This window comes from Sinocyclocheilus rhinocerous, unplaced genomic scaffold (genome assembly GCF_001515625.1).
Source record: "Sinocyclocheilus rhinocerous isolate Xijiao unplaced genomic scaffold, SAMN03320098_v1.1 scaffold87, whole genome shotgun sequence".
NCBI lineage: Eukaryota > Metazoa > Chordata > Actinopteri > Cypriniformes > Cyprinidae > Sinocyclocheilus > Sinocyclocheilus rhinocerous.
Window position 1 is genome coordinate 408,374 of NW_015650709.1, and position 19,955 is coordinate 428,328.

General features: G+C 34.4%; 1 protein-coding gene across 1 annotated transcript in view; it reads left to right on the plus strand.

The window, feature by feature from the left end:
* The first annotated feature begins 6,654 nt into the window (after positions 1-6,654).
* Positions 6,655-19,955, plus strand: part of LOC107712478 (leucine-rich repeat-containing protein 75B-like) — a 28,735-nt gene continuing 15,434 nt past the window's right edge. The window contains exons 1-3 of the mRNA XM_016517742.1: positions 6,655-7,213; positions 15,224-15,352; positions 18,677-18,789. Of these exons, the coding sequence (XP_016373228.1) occupies positions 6,941-7,213; positions 15,224-15,352; positions 18,677-18,789 (515 nt within the window). The 5' untranslated portion in view covers positions 6,655-6,940. The remainder of the gene's footprint in view (positions 7,214-15,223; positions 15,353-18,676; positions 18,790-19,955) is intronic.

A 19,955-nucleotide genomic window follows, 5' to 3' on the forward strand; every position in this document is an offset into this window, starting at 1 on the left:
AAAAAACTGTTATCAAATAGGCATGTGTCCTAAACTCCTGATACATTGGTGTCTCAAATTATAGAGCAGTCAATGCAATTTGGGAAAGAAATCAATCAAATCTGTATGTGTGTGAAAATATTCAGATGTAACCCCCTTTGTAATTGTCAACAATTCCATAAGTAACTGTAATTTAATTACACATTTTTTTCCTCAGTAACTGTACTGGATTACAGCTACATGTACAGGTACCTTGTTACAGTATAATTATACATTTAACTACATGTACTTACTGTATGGTTAGGATTAGGATTAGGGCTTGGTTTAGGGCAGGGCTGCCCAAACTCGGTCCTGGAGGGCCGGTGTCCTGCAGAGTTTAGCTCCAAGTTTCTAGTATGCCTAGTAAGAGCTTGATTAGCTGGTTCAGGTGTGTTTAATTGGGGTTGGAGCTAAACTCTTCAGGACACCGGCCCTCCAGGACCGGGTTTGGGCAGCCCTGGCTTAGGGTTACTTGCATGTAATTATGCATAATTAATTGCTATTAAAATAGTAAGCACATGTAACATGTGTAATAAGGACACCAAAATAAAGTGTTACCCAGTTACATTTATTTTGTAATTAAATTACGTAATTTCGTTTCACTGCATTTATGAAATTATTATTCATTACAGACAATGCAAATGTGATTGTTTACATGTATTTTGTAAACTGATGTGCTTATCACCACCACTTCAATGTAATTTAATTCATCATTGTCAGTTGATCAGTGAAGGGTATCCACAGCAACACCACAGTTTCAAATTCATGCACCAGTATATAAACATGCAAATTTTTGATAATAGAGAACATTTTCCCCTAAGAAAAAAAAAACATATACAGTAAGTTACATCATCTTTTCAACGTGTGCTGTTCATGAATGGAAGGGCGGGTGTAAACCTTTGGTAATTTTTTAGGAGAAACAGATAACAGTGAAATGTCACCCAGCTCAATAGACCTGTTGAATAAACCCTTTACAGTTACACATCATCATCATCATCATCATCATCAATGTTTACAGCAAGTTTAATAAAAAGTTTTAGCATTCATTCTACAAGTCTTGACACTTCAAACATTGCGTTCTAGCCCTGAATTAGCCCAGCATGCGGAGTTCAGAGAGGATTCATCCTTTCAACATTCACACACTGTACAAGCCCTGAATTTTATTTCCCAATTATAGTTTACTCTTATAGACAGATAGATTGATCTATTGATAGACACAATGATAATCAGACAGATAGACAGACAAAGAGACAGACAGACAGACAGGTAGATAGATATAGATAGATAGATAGATAGATAGATAGATCTCAACAGAGAGATAGACAGATATATAGACAGACAGACAGACAGACAGATATATAGACCGCATTATGTGTAGCACACTGTCCAGGATTTATTAATATGGTGTCACTCAGCCATAAAACCTCAATTATTGTTGAGTAAATGGATAAAGAGCATGTACGAGTATTTACGTGTCAGTAGATTTTAGGGAGAGAGAATGTTAGCTACTCACCTACTAGGAATTCACAGAATTGATCTGGAATTAAGTTTGGCAAACAGATCATGACACATTATTTGATTAATTAATCCCATGCTGATGTCTCACAATCATTCAGTTTGAAACTATTTAAACAACTGCTAATAAATACATTTCTGCCCATTTATCTTGGTATTATATGAATTACACTAACAAATTATACCTGCTCTTAACGCCCATTTAAAAGCATATAATCTAGCTTTCATTTTGATACATGTACAGTCTTGTTTGGTTATTTAAGGGGAGTGGTGATGTGGACAGCAAGATTTTTTGGAAATGAACAATCACTGAGCCAGCTGAGATTGCACTTAATCTGAAATAATTTTACAACAATGAATTTTACTAACATTACAGGATATCAAAGCTATGGTCATATATTAAATTATTCATATAGCAATATATATGAATTTAATTAAATTTATTTACACTGAGTAACAGCACATGAAAAAATTTTTAAAGAAAAAATAAAGGTTCTTTTTGGCATCTATGGTTCCAAGAAGATCATTTCAAATTAATGGAACCTTTCCATACCACAAAATATTCTTTATATTTAAAAAAAAAATTTCTTTAGATTATTAAAACATTCTTTACACTAAGAAAAACGAATTTATTTTAGTTATTTTAAGAACTGTTCACAGAAAGGACAGATATATAGACAGACAGACAGACAGACAGATATATAGACATACCTCACAGATGATTTAGTCTGGTGAACCATAATCCAGAGACTGGATCCTTTTTCTTGTACAAGTGTATGTATTAAAACAAGTGTGAATAGGACCGGGGACAGATATAATCTGTGCTAATTAAAATGTAACTCCAGAGGTTATAAATCAACCTGATCCCAAACTTACTTGGTGATTGGCTAAGACAGGATGATTTTTTACATTTTTCGGTCCTGATGGTAAAGACAGGTATTACTCATATGAAACTTCACCCTGTTTTTAAGACCTTAGGAACTTCAGATGTCAAACCACTGCAATCTTGTTGACAATGCATTTACTCCACCCTTAATCTTAGACATTTAGAAAAAAATAAAAATAAATAAATACAGAGTGAGGTCCAAATGTCTAAAACCAGATTGATGGGATTATATGGGACGTTTTAAACTGTTTAATGTTCAGAGAGTTTTACAAAGGAAAAAGGAATAATGAATAAAATTATTAAAGATTTGGCAGTGTTTCTAGGTCACTAATCAAATAAGAAAATGTGTGACATTGGCTATGTAAACTCCCCTGTACAAAAGGTCAAATGTTCTATCTCCATTGAAGAACAAGATGCTATTTGGATCATTCTGAAATCATGATGGATAACATGGATCATCAGGTTTTGAACAAACTGTCAATATCAGCTTGAGTTACAGCAAAATTTTCCATACACAATTTATGTTAATTAAGTCATTCATGTAATGTTATCCAAGTTACATGGATTTTCACTCAAGAATTTTCAAAAAAGAAAATAGAAAGAAATCTCATATGAGCATATTCTCTGGTGGTCTCAGACTTCTGGACGTTATTATTAAAGTTTAGTTAAGCGAGTCAGCACTGCATGTTACGTAAGACTTCTAAGAAATATCTCTGATGCAGCATGTTGGTGTTGACTCACAGCTGAATGAGTGACAAAACTTCAGAGGAAAGATTCTTGACTTTGAAAATGTCATTTTTATGTTTGTAAAACCTCCAGGGACTTTATTCAAGAGTGAGGAATGCTAAAGACATTTTTCAGGCTCTCGGCACTTAATACCAATGACAGAAAATTCTAGAACTTTCTTACAGTCACAATTCTTGTAACTGGCGTCAAAGAGTTACGTAATAATACCACCATAAAAACAGTCGGTCAGCACTTTTCAGCATGGGACAAGGCACTTGAAGCATTATTAGACCTGTTCAAGAGACCTTTTGTCCCACCGTCCTCAATTCAATAAGTGGGTGTCAGCAGGAACTGTAATTTGTCAGAGTTTGTTTCAGCTCCTCGCATTATGTGTAGCACACTGTCCAGGATTTATTAATATGGTGTCACTCAGCCATAAAACCTCAATTATTGTTGAGTAAATGGATAAAGAGCATTTACGAGTATTTACGTGTCAGTAGATTTTAGGGAGAGAGAATGTTAGCTACTCACCTACTAGGAATTCACAGAATTGATCTGGAATTAAGTTTGGCAAACAGATCATGACACATTATTTGATTAATTAATCCCATGCTGATGTCTCACAATCATTCAGTTTGAAACTATTTAAACAACTGCTAATAAATACATTTCTGCCCATTTATCTTGGTATTATATGAATTACACTAACAAATTATACCTGCTCTTAACGCCCATTTAAAAGCATATAATCTAGCTTTCATTTTGATACATGTACAGTCTTGTTTGGTTATTTAAGGGGAGTGGTGATGTGGACAGCAAGATTTTTTGGAAATGAACAATCACTGAGCCAGCTGAGATTGCACTTAATCTGAAATAATTTTACAACAATGAATTTTACTAACATTACAGGATATCAAAGCTATGGTCATATATTAAATTATTCATATAGCAATATATATGAATTTAATTAAATTTATTTACACTGAGTAACAGCACATGAAAAATTTTTTAAAGAAAAAATAAAGGTTCTTTTTGGCGTCTATGGTTCCAAGAAGATCATTTCAAATTAATGGAACCTTTCCATACCACAAAAGATTCTTTATATTTAAAAAAAAAAATTCTTTAGATTATTAAAACATTCTTTACACTAAGAAAAACGAATTTATTTTAGTTATTTTAAGAACTGTTCACAGAAAGGTTCTTTGGGGAACCCAAAATGGTTCTTCTGTGACATCAAAACATTTTTTTGAATGTTTATTTTTAAGCGTGTAAAGCAATAAAAAAACGTGGTAACCAAAAAGTAGTAACCAAGAAATTGTGACATAAAAATATTATAAAAAGTCACAAATATTATTTAACCAACAAAACTCATTTTTATGGGTTAAACCAGGTAGAAATAGCTTTTAAGGTAAAAATTGCAGGTTAACACCTTTTACAGTCTACATAAACTTTAATATGTAAATAAGTTGCCTTTCAAGTAAATTTGATATATTCCACTCATGCTAATATCATACTACAACAGCCAGTAATTTAATATGAAAAAAGCTTACTGACAGGTTTTTGAAAATCAACCCCAGTAGGAAGTCTTTCTTTTTGTGTCTATTTTGCCTTTACATTGGAAATAAAAGACAGATGGACTTTCAGCAGATATTTTGAAAAAGGCTGCGAATCAGACAGGGACATCAGTAAGGTCTGTTGGGTCCGTGTACGTTTTGATCATTTCATCTCCTATTTGGAATGCAATAACGAGAAATGGAAAAACGGGCTAAGGTCTATTCCATCTGTCATGTCATTTACAGCAGCCGAATAAGAAAGGCGTAAGGCCACAATATCAGCTAGAAGGTCTCCAATGAAACAAAATATGTCATGGCCATTCAATACCAGGAAAAGACCTGTGACTCTTCATATATATGAAAGTATGTCTAGAAGATTTTCTAGACTATCAATGCTAATGTAAAACTTGTTAAAATGTGGAATTTAGTTCAGGAAGCACATCAGGAAAACAGTTAGCACAACATCTTAGCTTGTTTAGAACAGATTGCTATCACTTAGGCCTATGTCTCAGATGTTTCCCCTAAAAACGCATAGCCCTAACAGAGACACTATGCAACGTTTGTCCCTCTAGTGGTTAAATCATAAAACTGACAGTTACTTGATGAGGACTGTTGTTTTGTAATTACTTGAAACGCTTTGGTTCTGCTCCTTTGTGCGAAGAATCTGATGGTTTGCGATTTAGGCTAGGTGTTCATCCTAGTAGTGATGGGCGCTTTCGAAACGTTTCAAAAAGCTTCCAATCATTTATAAATCTTTTGTTTCTAATCAGTAGGTGCGTTCACTCCATATCGTATTTACCGTGATACCAACTTGTAAAAAGTATTCACGTCTTCGTAGAACTCACAACTTGTGAACTGGGACTTTTCTGAGAACTTGTACCAATGTACGTGACCACCTCGCTATACCTAACTACCTGCGCTATGCTTAGTCATCGATAGTGCGATAGTTCCAACTACAAGAGTGTGAACAGCTCCAAGTAGAATGTCATGTGTTGTCATCTCGAAATTACAGTAATTACGACATGACGAGAATGCAGCAAGTGGTTTGGAACTTGTGTCAAATTCGCCAGGTCACGTGATTGCAGCAAACAAGGCTTTGTTACGTCAAACTATTTCGAATCTTCGATTCTAAATATTTTAAAATTCTTATGTTTCATAACGTTAATTTCGTGAACTGTCGTGTTGTAACTGATCTTGATTAATTGAAGTAATGAATTGTGATAGGCTACTTATTTGTGTTTTTTTTAAAGATAACATTGAATAGATTACACTTTCTAAAAAAACAAACTAAAAAAAGTTTATCTGATAAATGCGCTTTAGTAGCCGAAACTTCTGTATTTACTGACAGAATGTAAACACACACTGCGCATGCGAAATTAAACAGTATCCTGGGAAATCCACCCCGACAGTTTTAAAATAAATAAAATAAAATTAATTAATTAATTAAATTATATGATTGTCTTAGAGAATGGAGGTAAAATGCACAATTTGGATTTTTAAATGTATTCTACTTAATTAGCCTACTAATTTAGTTGATTTCTAACAACAACAACAAATACTATTTTTGACATTTTTGGTCACAAATGTCGACAATTTATTTAGGAGAATTTAATGAAAAATATTTGAGGTCAAATATTTGAGCTCTTCTGAAAATAGGAGATTACTGGGCATGACTGGATTTTACAGTTTTTGACAATTGCTGTTGTTTAGCATTGGGATAGTGATTTCTTTTATATAAGACCTCATACTCAGCATCAATTCATGAAATTAATTGTCGATCAGTTCAACAAACTTACTTAAAAATCGATTCAAATGTTGTTATGACTTCACCACCCCACATTTTTCTTTCTTGGCATGTGGGGCACATACACGAAACACCGTTAGCCAATGGCAGGACAGTACTCAGTAATGATCCACGCGTGGTGCTGTGGAGAACATCTCCATCATCCACTGAATACCAACTAGAGCATCAAGCGGACGTGTCCTACTGACAACAAACACAAATACGAGGGTGCGAGAGCTGGGATAAAGAACAAAACACTGACATTTCTGCAGCTAAAACTACTACTTGTGTCGTCGAGTGGATTTCACAAAGGACATTGACTGTAAGCAGAGCGAGTACGTGCTACCCAAGTTCGGACCGATGTGGAAACCTCTGGGCGTTATCGTCCAAGCTGCCATGGTTACGCCGTAAAAGGGTAGTATTTATTGTAACATTTGTGATTTCAACGTAATTGAGATCATGGGCTCCAGGCTCAGCCGCCAAAACAGTCTCGACAACGAGAATTTTTCAAGGAGGCGACGGAAACATCTCGACAGTACGGGAGAGAGCGATCGGAGCGGAGACTTCTTGTTTACATCCCTGATGCTCAGGTCGGATAAGCTGCCGGGGATGCTGAGGAGAGCCAACCACAGCCCGTATGTCAGACGAGTCGCCTGGATCCGAGAGATTCAGAAGCTCCTTCGGGAGAGGAAGAGAGAAGACGCGACAGACGTGCTCAAACTGTTGAGGAAGGTGAGGGAAATAAATGTCCTGCAGTGCTTAATAAACATGTGCATCTAATAGAGACAGCTGTAAAACATGCATGAGTTTCTCTTTATTGGCATTGCATGTTGCAATCACTGACACAAATATTGCACAGATGCATCAGTAGAACACACAAAGACATGATCATAAAATGCAATTTATGTAGAAATCTTGAAAATTCCTGTAATATGGTCAACATGTTTACAATTTCTGAATAAAACAAATATTTTTTATATTTTTGGGGGCTTAAAGTGTGCAAAGCCAAAGTGGTGTAACCGTCTTAAGGTAAAAAAAAAAAATGTATATACATGTTTACATTTAAAAAAAAATAAATTTTTATTATGTTGTTCATAATAATTAAAATATTAAAAGTAATATTATAATATGATATATATGTAAAATAATCACTTTTTAAAAATATTATTAATATCTGCCAAACTTGTTTACCCTAATCAAAGCGTGTAACCAACATGCAGGAAGCCGTTTTGTTGTCACGTGACAAGAAAACCATCAAACAAAAAGGACCTGTTTAGATTGTCATAACTCTGTCAAGTTTTTATTAATTTCATTCCAGTTTTAGTTATTTTAGTTAGCACATCAAGTCAAACTCAATTAAAATGAGAAATGTTGCCTTGGCAAGTAGCTGAAAAAACAGTAAACTTTTATTAATGCAAGTGACGGAAATGTTTTTTTTTTTTAATGGTTTTAGTTTTAGTTAACTATAGTAACCCTGCTCTTCATGAATACCTTTTGTGACTCAAAAGTCACGACATTTGTAAAAAAATATGTATTTAATATTAAATAAGTAAATTAAAAGTAAGTAATAATATTACTTAAAAGAAATGTAAAAAGTTGTGTTCACATGTCTATTTACAGTTCAGTGAAAACACTATGGTAGTTTTTAACTCGATGGTTACACTTTTAGCCAGTTTTGTCTTGACATTACCCTTTTTTGCATAAAAATTGCTATAAGTGTTTTCCAAACATGTATGAAACCAACAAGAATACAAAAATGATATTTCTCAGAACATGTTTCTAAGGCACATGTGTTTTAAACTAGATTTCCCATTTTCATCACCTCAGACATTCTTATGTGTTATTGACCCTCATAGTATCCAGTAGGTGAAATGTGGCTTGGCATTTCCACTTCGGACGCTCGCCGTGCTGCAGTGAGTCACCTTGTGCAAGAAATATTTTCCCTGGATTTGCTGCTGCAGTTATTTGTTGTCAAGACTCTACACAAACACTAATACTAATGCCTGGATGCTTCTATAGTACATTTGTTCTGTCAGAGTGACCCATATACTCAAATTCAACACAGTACAGAGTAGCAGAGAGAGCTGACCACTGATGACAGAGGAGTGCAGGAGATCACGAGGTCCCTCATGTGCATGTGTACGAATAAGTCAAAAGCTGCGGTTGGAAAAAAAGCAATAAAGTATATAAACAATATAATATATTTAAGGCATGCAAAAATGAGTGTTTTCGAACAGGTTTCTTGAACACTCCCCTCATCTGCAATTGGTCAGACAGACAGTGCTGCTCCATTAGCTGTTGTAGGGCAGTACAGTTGTCTCTTCATACTGGGACAAGAAAAGGTACTTTAACATCGAAAAAAGTGTCACATTTATTCACTGGGGGGAAAAAACATAGGCCTATATATAGAAAAATCCAAAATGTGAAGTATTTTTATTATTATTATTTTGCCTGGAGCAAAAATGAAGGCTGACGTTTTTCTCCAGCTGTGTTAAAGGTGGTGATTTGAGGGCAGAACTTGTCACAGTTTATGAACTCCTGTTCTCCTTACAATCTCTTTCTGATATCATATGATTACTGTGTCAAAATGACAAGGAGATGCAGCCACGCCTCATCAAAATGGAGTTTTAAAGGCAGTTATTCCATTATTCCCCAACCTAAAGATACATCCATACAACTCTCTCTCTCTCTCTCGTCTTTGTTCTCGTCTTTGCAGCTGCTCATTCCCTCATTCCAAATGCTGTTGCCTTGCTCATATGAATTGGCTACTGTTGATTTTCATCTGTTGTTTTGATTAGAAAGCATCTGCCAAGAATTATAAATGGATCTGTTGCTTGCTGGCTTATAAAAAATATATTTCAATAAATGGTGAGAAAAACAAGAATTTTGAAACCAAAACTTTTTATATAATATAGCTTAAGGGCCAAACATATTTTCATGTACATACACTGTAAAAAAATGTATGTATTTATTTTACTGTAAAATAATGTAAAAATGTTTTGAAAGTATGAATTTATAGGATAGTTTCTTTTAGTGGAAATCTATATTAAATGTAACAAGAAAAATGTAACTGTACAGGAAAAATGGTAAAAAGAGGATCCCAGAAGTTATGTGATGTGTCAAATTTTATTATATTTTATTAAAATAACAATGTTTCTTCTTATTTTTATAAGGTAACACTGTACACTACCTTTAGTTTATTAACCATAGATTATGGAGGGACCAAAGCACATCTTGTATTTTACCACTCATATTATTATATTATTATTTCTGTTTATCTTGCATGAATCAAATCCAGTGAGAAAAGTGTCACTCATTAGATAAATACATAATACATACATAATACATAAAGGGTAGGAATAAGCAAAGGCTTCAGCCTATAACTTTTTCGGTCATTATTAATTTAATTTATTGTGAAAAATTGTCTGTGAATTTATTGAATTTATGCAAGTTATGCAATATAGTGGTCTGAAATCGGGTTGCATATATATCAATAAATCAAATACAATCCTGTGATGCTGAGAACATTATTTTACTGTGAATTTCTTATAATTTACCAGAGTGTATGTTTTTATGTTTTATTTTTATTTTATATATATATATATATATATGTATATGCAGTGTTAAGATTAGGAGAAATAGCTTTCTTCCAGATAGACAGACACTTTTTTTTTTATTTTTTAGAAAAGGTAAAAGCTTTCATTCAAAATATTAATGCATGTTTATGTATATATTTAAACGACAAGGTTTCCTATGTATTTGCTGTTAAATTTGTTTAGGCATGAAATATTCCAGCAGCAAAAGTATAGCCTCGCAGAGGGTCAACATTTTAATATGTACAACATGCCACACAAACCAAGAACAGGAGTTGCACAGGCCTGTACCAGCAGGTCTTATATCTATTAGTCACTTGTGTGCATTTAATATTCACACTGTGCGCTCTCTTCTCATGTTTGCAGTCTTTTATGTCATTTCCCCCCACAGTTTGCCTGTTGTCATCCCTTTGTTTTCTTTTTTTAAATTCAGTTTTTTATAGTCTCCTTTCATTGTCTCCCTCTCTCAGGATGTGCTTTTAATTACATTTGAGAATTTGACATCCCAGAGCAGAGAGCGTTTTTAATCAACACAGAAAGATAGTCTTGGATACCTGTGCTGCGACAAGCATGTCACCGGAGACCCGCGATGTGGTCCTCTGTGTGCATTCACAGTCTTTATTAAGGCTTTCTCCCATTATCAAGAAACAGAGAATTAAAAATGGGTCTCATGTTTCAGAGCCGCTAACAGGACCTAGCACAATTAGAGTGGACATGGAAGCAACTGATAAGAGAACATGGGATAAGTAGATCAGTGTTTAAAAAACATGTACAAATGATGATAAATTGCAACATATGAATTTAGCATGTGCATTATGATGATGCATTATCTAGTTTATTATTAGGGGAAATAAACATTTGCTAATATACTTGTTACAGCACAAAAACTTGGGTATGAGGACCTCCTACCAAGCAAGAAGCCCCCCGTAGGAAACCATCTGTTATCTGATTTTTACAGAAAAAGAAATACATCTATTGCAGAAACGTGTTATATATTTACTTGTTTTTTTTTTAAAAGTATAATAATACTAGTGATGTCAAACGGTTAATCGCAATTAATCGCATCCATCCAAATATACGGTGTATATTTATTATGTATATATAAATACACACACATACAGTATATATTTCGAAAATATTTCCATGTATATATTTATATTCATATAATTGATATTATATATAAATATTTTAAATGTATTTGTAACATATTTTTCTTAAATATATAAATGCATGTGTGTGTATTTATATATACATAATAAATATACACAGTACACATACATATATTATGTAAACAAAAACTTTTATTTTGGATGCGATTAATCGCGATTAATCGTTTGACAGCACTATAATAAACACAATATTAATTAATATAAAATACGAAATAAATACGAAATCAAATATTCTATTTAAGAGTATGCATTTAATTAGTTTGACTTAAAATGACAAAACTATAATACTTCAAACTGAGTTGTTTTTGAACATTAATCATTTAAATATGCAAATATACATTATTATATTTTTTAAACATGATGTACATTCAGAGAGCAGAATTATAAAAAAATTTTTTTATAAAAAGTCACTCAAGCTGAAAAAAGTAAATGAACGTCAAACCTGTTCAGATATAAATGACACATGTTCAGGAATAAATCCCTCAAAAGTTGTTCAAATGTCAAAACAATGCACTGAATTCTGTGGCCAAGTGGAAATTGAAGGAGAGAACATCTTACTCCGGGAGGCATCTTACCCGGTTAAAAAATGACCGTGAATTTAACGGTAAAAGACTGTAAAAATGCTACAGTAAAAACCTGTTAAATGGTTAACGGTAAATTCCCCTACTATATACGGTGAAAAACTGTATTGGACATTACATGTATTGGACATAAATTTTACGGTAGTATACCGTTTTTGGAAGTGAAAAAGACCGTATAATTTACAGTGAATAACCGTAAATTGACATTCCCAGAATTCCCTGCGTTACATTTCAAATTTGATGTTTTTTTGTTGAAATAACTGTTTCTTCTTCAGTTTTGTATATTAGGGTTGTGTGTTACACCTAATGTTGTTAAATGAATGTTTATTGCATTATTTCAGTTTCATGTGTGTTACCATGATGGTGTTTGGTGTTTGTGTGAATGACACTGTGCACCTTCTATACGTGTTATTATTTAAAAGCTGCTTGTGATGGGCTTTGGTTCATCATGTGACTTTCTCATCACCACCTGCATTTGGTGGTTATCAGTGTATTACAAAGGTACAAAACAGATTTCAGTACTTCAATAGGTTGGTATATTAACATTATATCAGTTAATGAAATTACGGTATTTAACTGTAAATTTAAGTTAAAACCGTAAAACCTAAAACGTTGCTACTGTATTTTTTACCGTAAATTTTACGGAATTTTTTTTACAGTGTACTTACAGAGATGTGAGTTGGTGACAGGACTGCAGCTACAGTATAGTGATCTCACATTGATGAAAAATTATTTTGGCATAAAGGATCTAGAGATACCAGCTGCATCTAAAAAACAAGCTGACAGCCCCAGATCACGCATGATATAACTTGAGGCAGCTGTCAGCCGGTGCTTGGTCTTTTACTCAAGTCTTTTTCTCAAAAGGCTTGTCATAGAGATGATATTATTAGGATTCTTGGAAGTCACAGTAACAAGGAATTCTTTTGAAATCATAAAAGGTTTTTCATCATCATCTCCTGCTTACTGTCTCCCAGAATTCTCAGGTCAATCTGAGTTGACTTTCACTATAATTTCTTTGTTTGTGTTGGTGTGTGTTGTTCATACTAAGATAAAATGGTTTGTTAGAGTAACGAGACATAAGCGTCATTAGACATCCTCACTAAAACAAAAATACATCCATCTTGCCCACCATCTGAGACATGTATGTGCGCATAACTGGCCCTACACATCTTGTTACGTGTTTTTTTCATATTCTGCTCACTCGCTGTCTGGATCTCATAGAACACTACTGACATTTACATTTCTCGGACAGGCAGTTTAACCCTATAAACACTAGACTTTATTCATTTTTGCAGACAATGCGTAGCTGCTAGTTAGTAACAAAGAAATCAATGTAGGCTCATTGGAAAAATGTGAATCTACCTGCAAAACTCCAAAGAACGTACCTATAGATAAAATGCACTGCAGTTACATAAAATAAACACTAGAGGCAGTAAAACACCAACCATTTTTAACTCACGTTTGTTTCTGATAACACTACATCAATTTGGTTTTATCAATTAGGGTGGGATTTTCACATTTTCAAATGTGATTAACCATTTAGCGCCACTCACCAGACGTTTAATTTCTGAACTGGCATGATATGTACAACAATCAACAATAATACAATTTTACCAGATTCACATTTATCCATTTCAGATGAAACTGTACGTGCTTTTAGAGCCTCACTGGACATTTTACTTTGAAAGTAATATAATTTTGCTGAAATGTCGCCACAGGCATGTTTTTTCCAATGATCCTGGGTTAAAAGAAACAATACAAGCTCAACCTTCAAACCAGCGCTATCCAATATTCATTCTGGAAATTCATGCTGGTCTAAGCAGGTCTTTCCAACAGTCGAAGTGACCCCTGTGCTCTTTTTTTTCTCCGGAATTGAGATTCAGCACACAATAATGGGGAAAAAAGAGAAGGTGTTTGGTGCTGGATGGATGGAGAAGAGTAGGGGACAGAGAGGTGGGTAGGTGTGGGCGTCTCCTTCCCTGCTGCTAAACACATTTAAGCATGCACACTCCAACTGCACTGAGTGCAAAGACCTGTTCCAATCAGAATATGCAAGTCACCATAAAAGCATCTGGTCTTTGAATATTAATAACCCAATGGAGGCAGTTTCATAATCCCTTCTGTGTTATTGAAAGTCTGCGGCTCTCATTCTGTCTCAGTGAAACACCCCAATCTTGCCATTCTAGAGTTATTCTTATCTATGTAAATCAAAGTTGCATAATACATGAAAGTTATGTTCTCGATTTTTTGCAACACTGGGACTTAGTTGACTTTTTGGGACAGCTGTCAAAACCAAATTTAGATGCAAAATAAATGATCAAAGATTTTAATGCCCTACCACCCCCACCCATGGTGAAAATCAAGTTTTCAAAAACCGTTTACATGTCTGTCTGGTGTTTTTAGTATGCTTGAAAACAAACTATGTGCAAAATCATCAGTCAACACCACTGCTAAGCATTTTCTCCTTAAAGCTGTGGTGTACCAAAATCAGTCTCAAAAACGCAGTTTGAAACTGCCCGTTTCCTACCATCACAGACATGTAATCAATCCCATCAACCTGCAAGGCAAGGCTTTTCATTCATTGGTCAGAGGTTTCTATTTACAACGTGTTTTTGCAGCATTGAGCATTGTAGCCAATCACAGACATATCTGTTGATTTCATTAATGCAATGTCCAATCAGAGGTGTTTAAGTTAATCAGAATCTACTCACTGCTCTAACACTGGAGTTTTGTTTAGCGCTGAGTTCAACACGCTCACAAATCCTCTAATTTTAACAAACAAAGTGTAGAGACAGGGCCCTATTTTAATGATCTAAGCGCATGGTCTAAAGCGCACGGCGCAGGTGCACTCAGGGCGAATCCACTTTTGTTAGTTTAACGACGGGAAAACGGTCGGCGCACTCGGGCGCATGGTCTAAACGGGTTGTCCCTATTCTCTTAATGAGTAATGGGTGTTTTTTGGGCGTAACGTGCAATAAACCAATCAGAGTCTCATCTCCCATCCCCTTTAAAAGCCAGTTGCGCTCGCACCATGGCGGGTTCACTATTTACATGGCGGAATGTAGTTTTTCATTTTTAAAAATGTTTGTGTGCTGCTGCGTGTCCCTGTGTGTGTAATAAGCAAAGTGTACGCGTGTTGTGCACCCGCCTATAGGCGCATATTACTAACGCGCTCTTTAAATAACAAAGAAAAAATTTTGTGCCAGACTTTAGACCAGGTTTGAGTTGATCTATGGGGCAGTCTATTTTCAGTTCCTCAAAATAGCAACGCGCCAACAGTTAATATGAAAAAGGACAAAAATAAGCATTCAGAGCCATACAGTCATGAAATTGCCAGAAAAGGCAGCTTGAGTGAGGGACTGATAATATGTGCTCTCTTTCTATCTTTTTCTTTTTCAGGACGTGGGATTAGAGGGTACATCACTCAATGATATCCTCTATAAGAACGCATCCTTTCTAAACCTGGTGGACCCCATATCTCATGAGCTCCTGCTGAGCCTGGCTAGAGACATACAGTGCCCAAAGAAGGTGAGTCATTCAGCTTCACTTCAGCGTGTAATTTCTTCACTTCATTGATTGCTAATTAAAGTAAATGAAAAGAAATGTGTTTGCATATAGTGATTAGTTGTCCTAAGATGTCTAATTTGTGTTTCTTCATGTATTTATTTCAAACCCTGCATGCATCAAGCAGAAGTTTAGTTAATTCTCTTCAATCAACTTTTAAGCTCAGGTCTGGATAAACTCAAACTACTGTTGTTTTTGAGTGACGTCAGTTGTTATTTTAACAACTTGCATCACAACCATTCCTTAAATGAATAAATTCTTTGAAAGATATTCAGAGTGTTATCTGAGTCACTGTGTCTGAATTCGCTGATATGCTAAAAGTACGATATGATTGAAGATCAGCAAAGCATCTGTGCGCCTTAAGTCAGCCCAACAGCTATCCAGGATCTTTGAATCAGCACCACAGGCCATTCCATCGAGATCGATTTCCTTTTCCTGCTGAAGTCTTGATTTGTAAGCCATACCAGCTGTGGGGCACAATAGAAACTAGCAGTTCTATGAAAACTAAAGTCTGCTTGCTTATCATTCTTGTCTATTAAAGATTGTCTATAATAGAATGCAGATTTTTTCTTCTTCTCATAATGATTAATGCAGTTGCTGAACCCTGAGGCTGCTTCTGAGTATAGGAGAAGATGCATTAAATTAGATGGAGATCTTGCTGTGTGTCTGTCAGAGTCATGAGGAGGTGGTTCATAAAGGAGATGTACATTCTCATCTAAAGATTCAGCTCAGTGTGACACTCAGTATAGACTACAGGACTGTAAGTAAACGGACACTAGGAAACTGCACGCTTTAGTCTGACCTGCTTTGCAAGTGACCGTGGCTGAATTTCATTATATCAGAGAGATGGCTGCCAAAAAAGGCTCTGAGCGTGGCAGACATTCAGGTGGGATTTGTGCCCACTGATACCCAGTTCACTAAAGGGATTATGCAAATTAGGTAATGATATAGAAACGGACACAAATTCATGCTGGACACAACTGTATGATGCCATTGCACAGGATTCAATACTATGAAATCCCATTTCAGTCACATATGAACAAAAAATCATAAGTATGAGATAAAAACTTTACAACTGACATAATTATGACATAAGAAGTTGAAATTATGAGATAAAAATTCATAATTATGACAAAAATTAGAAATTATGATATAAAAAGTCACAATTATGACATCAAGAAGAAATTATAATATAAGACATAAGTATGACATTAAAATTGTGATATGAAAAGTCATACATTATAAGATGGAAAGTTTTAATTATGAAAAAAGTCATAATTATGACAAAGTGGATATTATAGAAAAAGCTGCAATTATGAGATACTACGGCAAAATTATGAGATAAAAAATGAGAATCTAACTTAGAAGTCAGAAGTATTGCATTAAAAAGTCATAAGATAAAAAGTCAATATTATGAGATACTAAGTAACTAATTGAGATTAACTATTATAATTATGGTAACACTTTATTTTAGGGTCTCTTAACTAGTTGCATATAAATAGAATATTAGCCATTTATTAGTAGTAATTAAGCATATATTAATGCCTTATTTTACATGACCTTATTCTACATCCCTAATCCTAACCAATACCTAAATTTAACAACTACCTTATTAACTATTAATAAGCAGCAAATTAGGAAATTATTGAGGGAAAAGTCGTAGTTAATAGTGAATAAGTGTTCCCTATTCTGAAGTGTTACCATAATTATGAGTTTGTCATAATTATGACAAAAAGAGTTTTACTCTCTCATTTTTTAGACTTGTATGCCATATTTATGACCTATCTCAAAATTATGACTTAAGACTTTTAATCTCATTATTATTGGCTAAGTGTCTCATAATTTTAACTGTTGATGCTATAATTTATATAATCTAGATGTATCCACAATTATAACACACTTCTCCATGATATGATCACCAATTTAAAATATGAATCACTAGAAAATTCACAAACATTTTATGTAAAATTCCAATGGTGTAGCCAGACACACTTTTGTGAATATGGCACATTCTATTATAAGCCTCATTTGCATAGAAAGAAACCGCGTTTGAGCTGAAAACAAATGACAATGACTTCATGTGCAGTACTTTTTAATACACACAGTCTAAATACGACAGTCTAAAGTTTTGCAGCTGTGAATTGAATTTGCCCCTCAGCTTTTTTGCAATTCACGTTACAAAGCAGAACATTTAAGGGCATTGGTGTATTAAATGGCATTGGTTTAACATCACACCTGTTCCAGCATAAATATTTGATGACGTGATTTATTCCACCTCCTACAGTCTGCAGTGTACCGTCAGTTTTGCATCTCTAAATGTGAAACCGTCACCTCGCTTGTGCCAGTGGGAGGTCCAGAGATTTCCATCGAAGCAGGGTGCAAGTTATTAATAGAAGGCAACACTGCGGGGAAATTTGGGTTTAGAGAGTCAGGTTGGATTGTGGCATCTAAATCCACAGCAATCCACAATAATCCAGTTAGTACATTTTAAATCTTGGGTTAACAAATTGTGTTGTCTGTATGTGACTATGCCCCAGATCCTGTGTGATCAAGGGTAGAGTTAACTACAGCAACTGTACAGCTCCGTTTAAAGCAGGCTAACTTTAGCAAGTGTCCAAATGACATTGTATAGATGTCAATAAATACTGACTTTCACTGAAATTAAAATCGATGAGTTTTGTCATTTAATTTAAAGGCATAAAAGTGTCCCTCGTGCAATGGCATGCCCTCTGACAGCCTTCTTACACACTTTATCGAGAATATTTGTACAAGGCAGCACAGACAGAGGCGGATCGACCTACCAAGAAAAGCTCATTCGTTTAAAGATGATTTGAATTAATTATCTTGAATTTTCTTTGTTCGTTCTTGTCTTTCACTGATCTGTATTTGAGGAATTAGTCTGATTTTGCTGGTACACAGTTAGAGTGTTCAATGATTCAAAGCTTTAGATGACCATCTTTGTAAATCCACAAGGCAAAAAAATAAAAGAATATGACATAAAGCCAATCTGGATTATATATCAGAGAAGATTACTGCTTTCAGTCTCAGAGAAGATTATTTTTCGGATGTACTTTTTGTCCAAATCTAAATTTAGATCTAAAAAGCACACCAAACTTTATTTAAAAAAATGACTGCAATAAGAAACTGCCCTGATCTGCTCCTTATAGTGCGTTATTTTGTTTGCTCGCAGAATGTGAGAACTTCATGCCACATTTGTCTTGTCAAATTTAATCAAAGGGCTCTTTTTTCATTTTATATTGAGTCTTTCTATTCATGTTGTTCTTTCAGGACTCAGACACACTGAAGTCATCTGATAAAATCTGCAGACAGCTCATCTACCACCTGACCCCTCACTCCAAGTGGCTTAGAAAAAGTATGACCCGGAGAAAGGCCCAGGCCTGGTGAGAAATCTTCCCTGTCCTCTATGCCATCAAAACATCAGAAAGTGCTGATATGGAGTAAAATTTAATTCCATCCCTCACAGTAACATGCTGAACTATATATACTGTTTACTTCAGCTTCTATTTGATATATTATAAATGAACGAGGCATTCATATCACACTTTACTGTGCACTATGTATATATAGTATATACTATGTAATCTGTAACCTATTATAGTAAACTATATGTAAACTAATCTTTAACATATTATAGTGTTATTATAATATTATTTGTAGGCTATACTAGAATAGCATTTATTCATATTTTGGATTAGCTTTTATTCACAGTTATCATTTAGGTTTTTTGTTTAAGTTTGAGTAATTTTATGAGTTTTTGACATTTCATGTTGACATTTTATTTTATTATATTGTATTTTTTCTATTTCTATTTTATTTTATTTCAGTTAGTTGCCTAGGAAACATTTCTAATGCATTTCTAATTTTAATTTAAGTTCTAATATTTATATTTTATTTAATTTCATCTTTATTTAAATTCTCAAAAAATGTTAAGAAAAATTTCAAAGATGCTTAATAATTTTAGATTTAGTTAACATAAAAACACATATTTTTGCCATTCCTTCTTTTTAAAGGGGTCATCGGATGCAAAATTCACTTTTGTTGTTGTTTGAACATAAATGTGTGTTGGAAGTGTGTGTACACATCCACCCTATAATGATAAAAATCCACCCAGTTGTTGACATCTGAGCTGCTGAAGACGCAGAGGATTAACGTTACTTTCGTTTTGAAGTGAATGTGCCGATCCCCAATCTGCCTAAATGCGTCTATGTTCACGCGAATCATTCATGATCCAGCTTCATCTACAGTAGAAGTGAGTATAAGGGTTTTTTATGAACCTTTGCAAATCGCCTTTCCTAATAACGAGCTAGTTAGCAAGTTCCGTGGCTAAGGTAAACAGTATCATGAGAACGACTCGTCACCCACAGAAGAGAGGGGCGGGGTCAGCAGAGCTCATTAGCATTTAAAGCAACATGGACTAGAACCACGTGCTGAAAACAGAGCTGATTTTGACAGGGTAAAAAGGGTGTTTTTTACACTACCATTTAGAAATTTTAACCAAAGTATGTTATAGACTTTTCATTAAGACCCTAAAGAATCATATCAACTT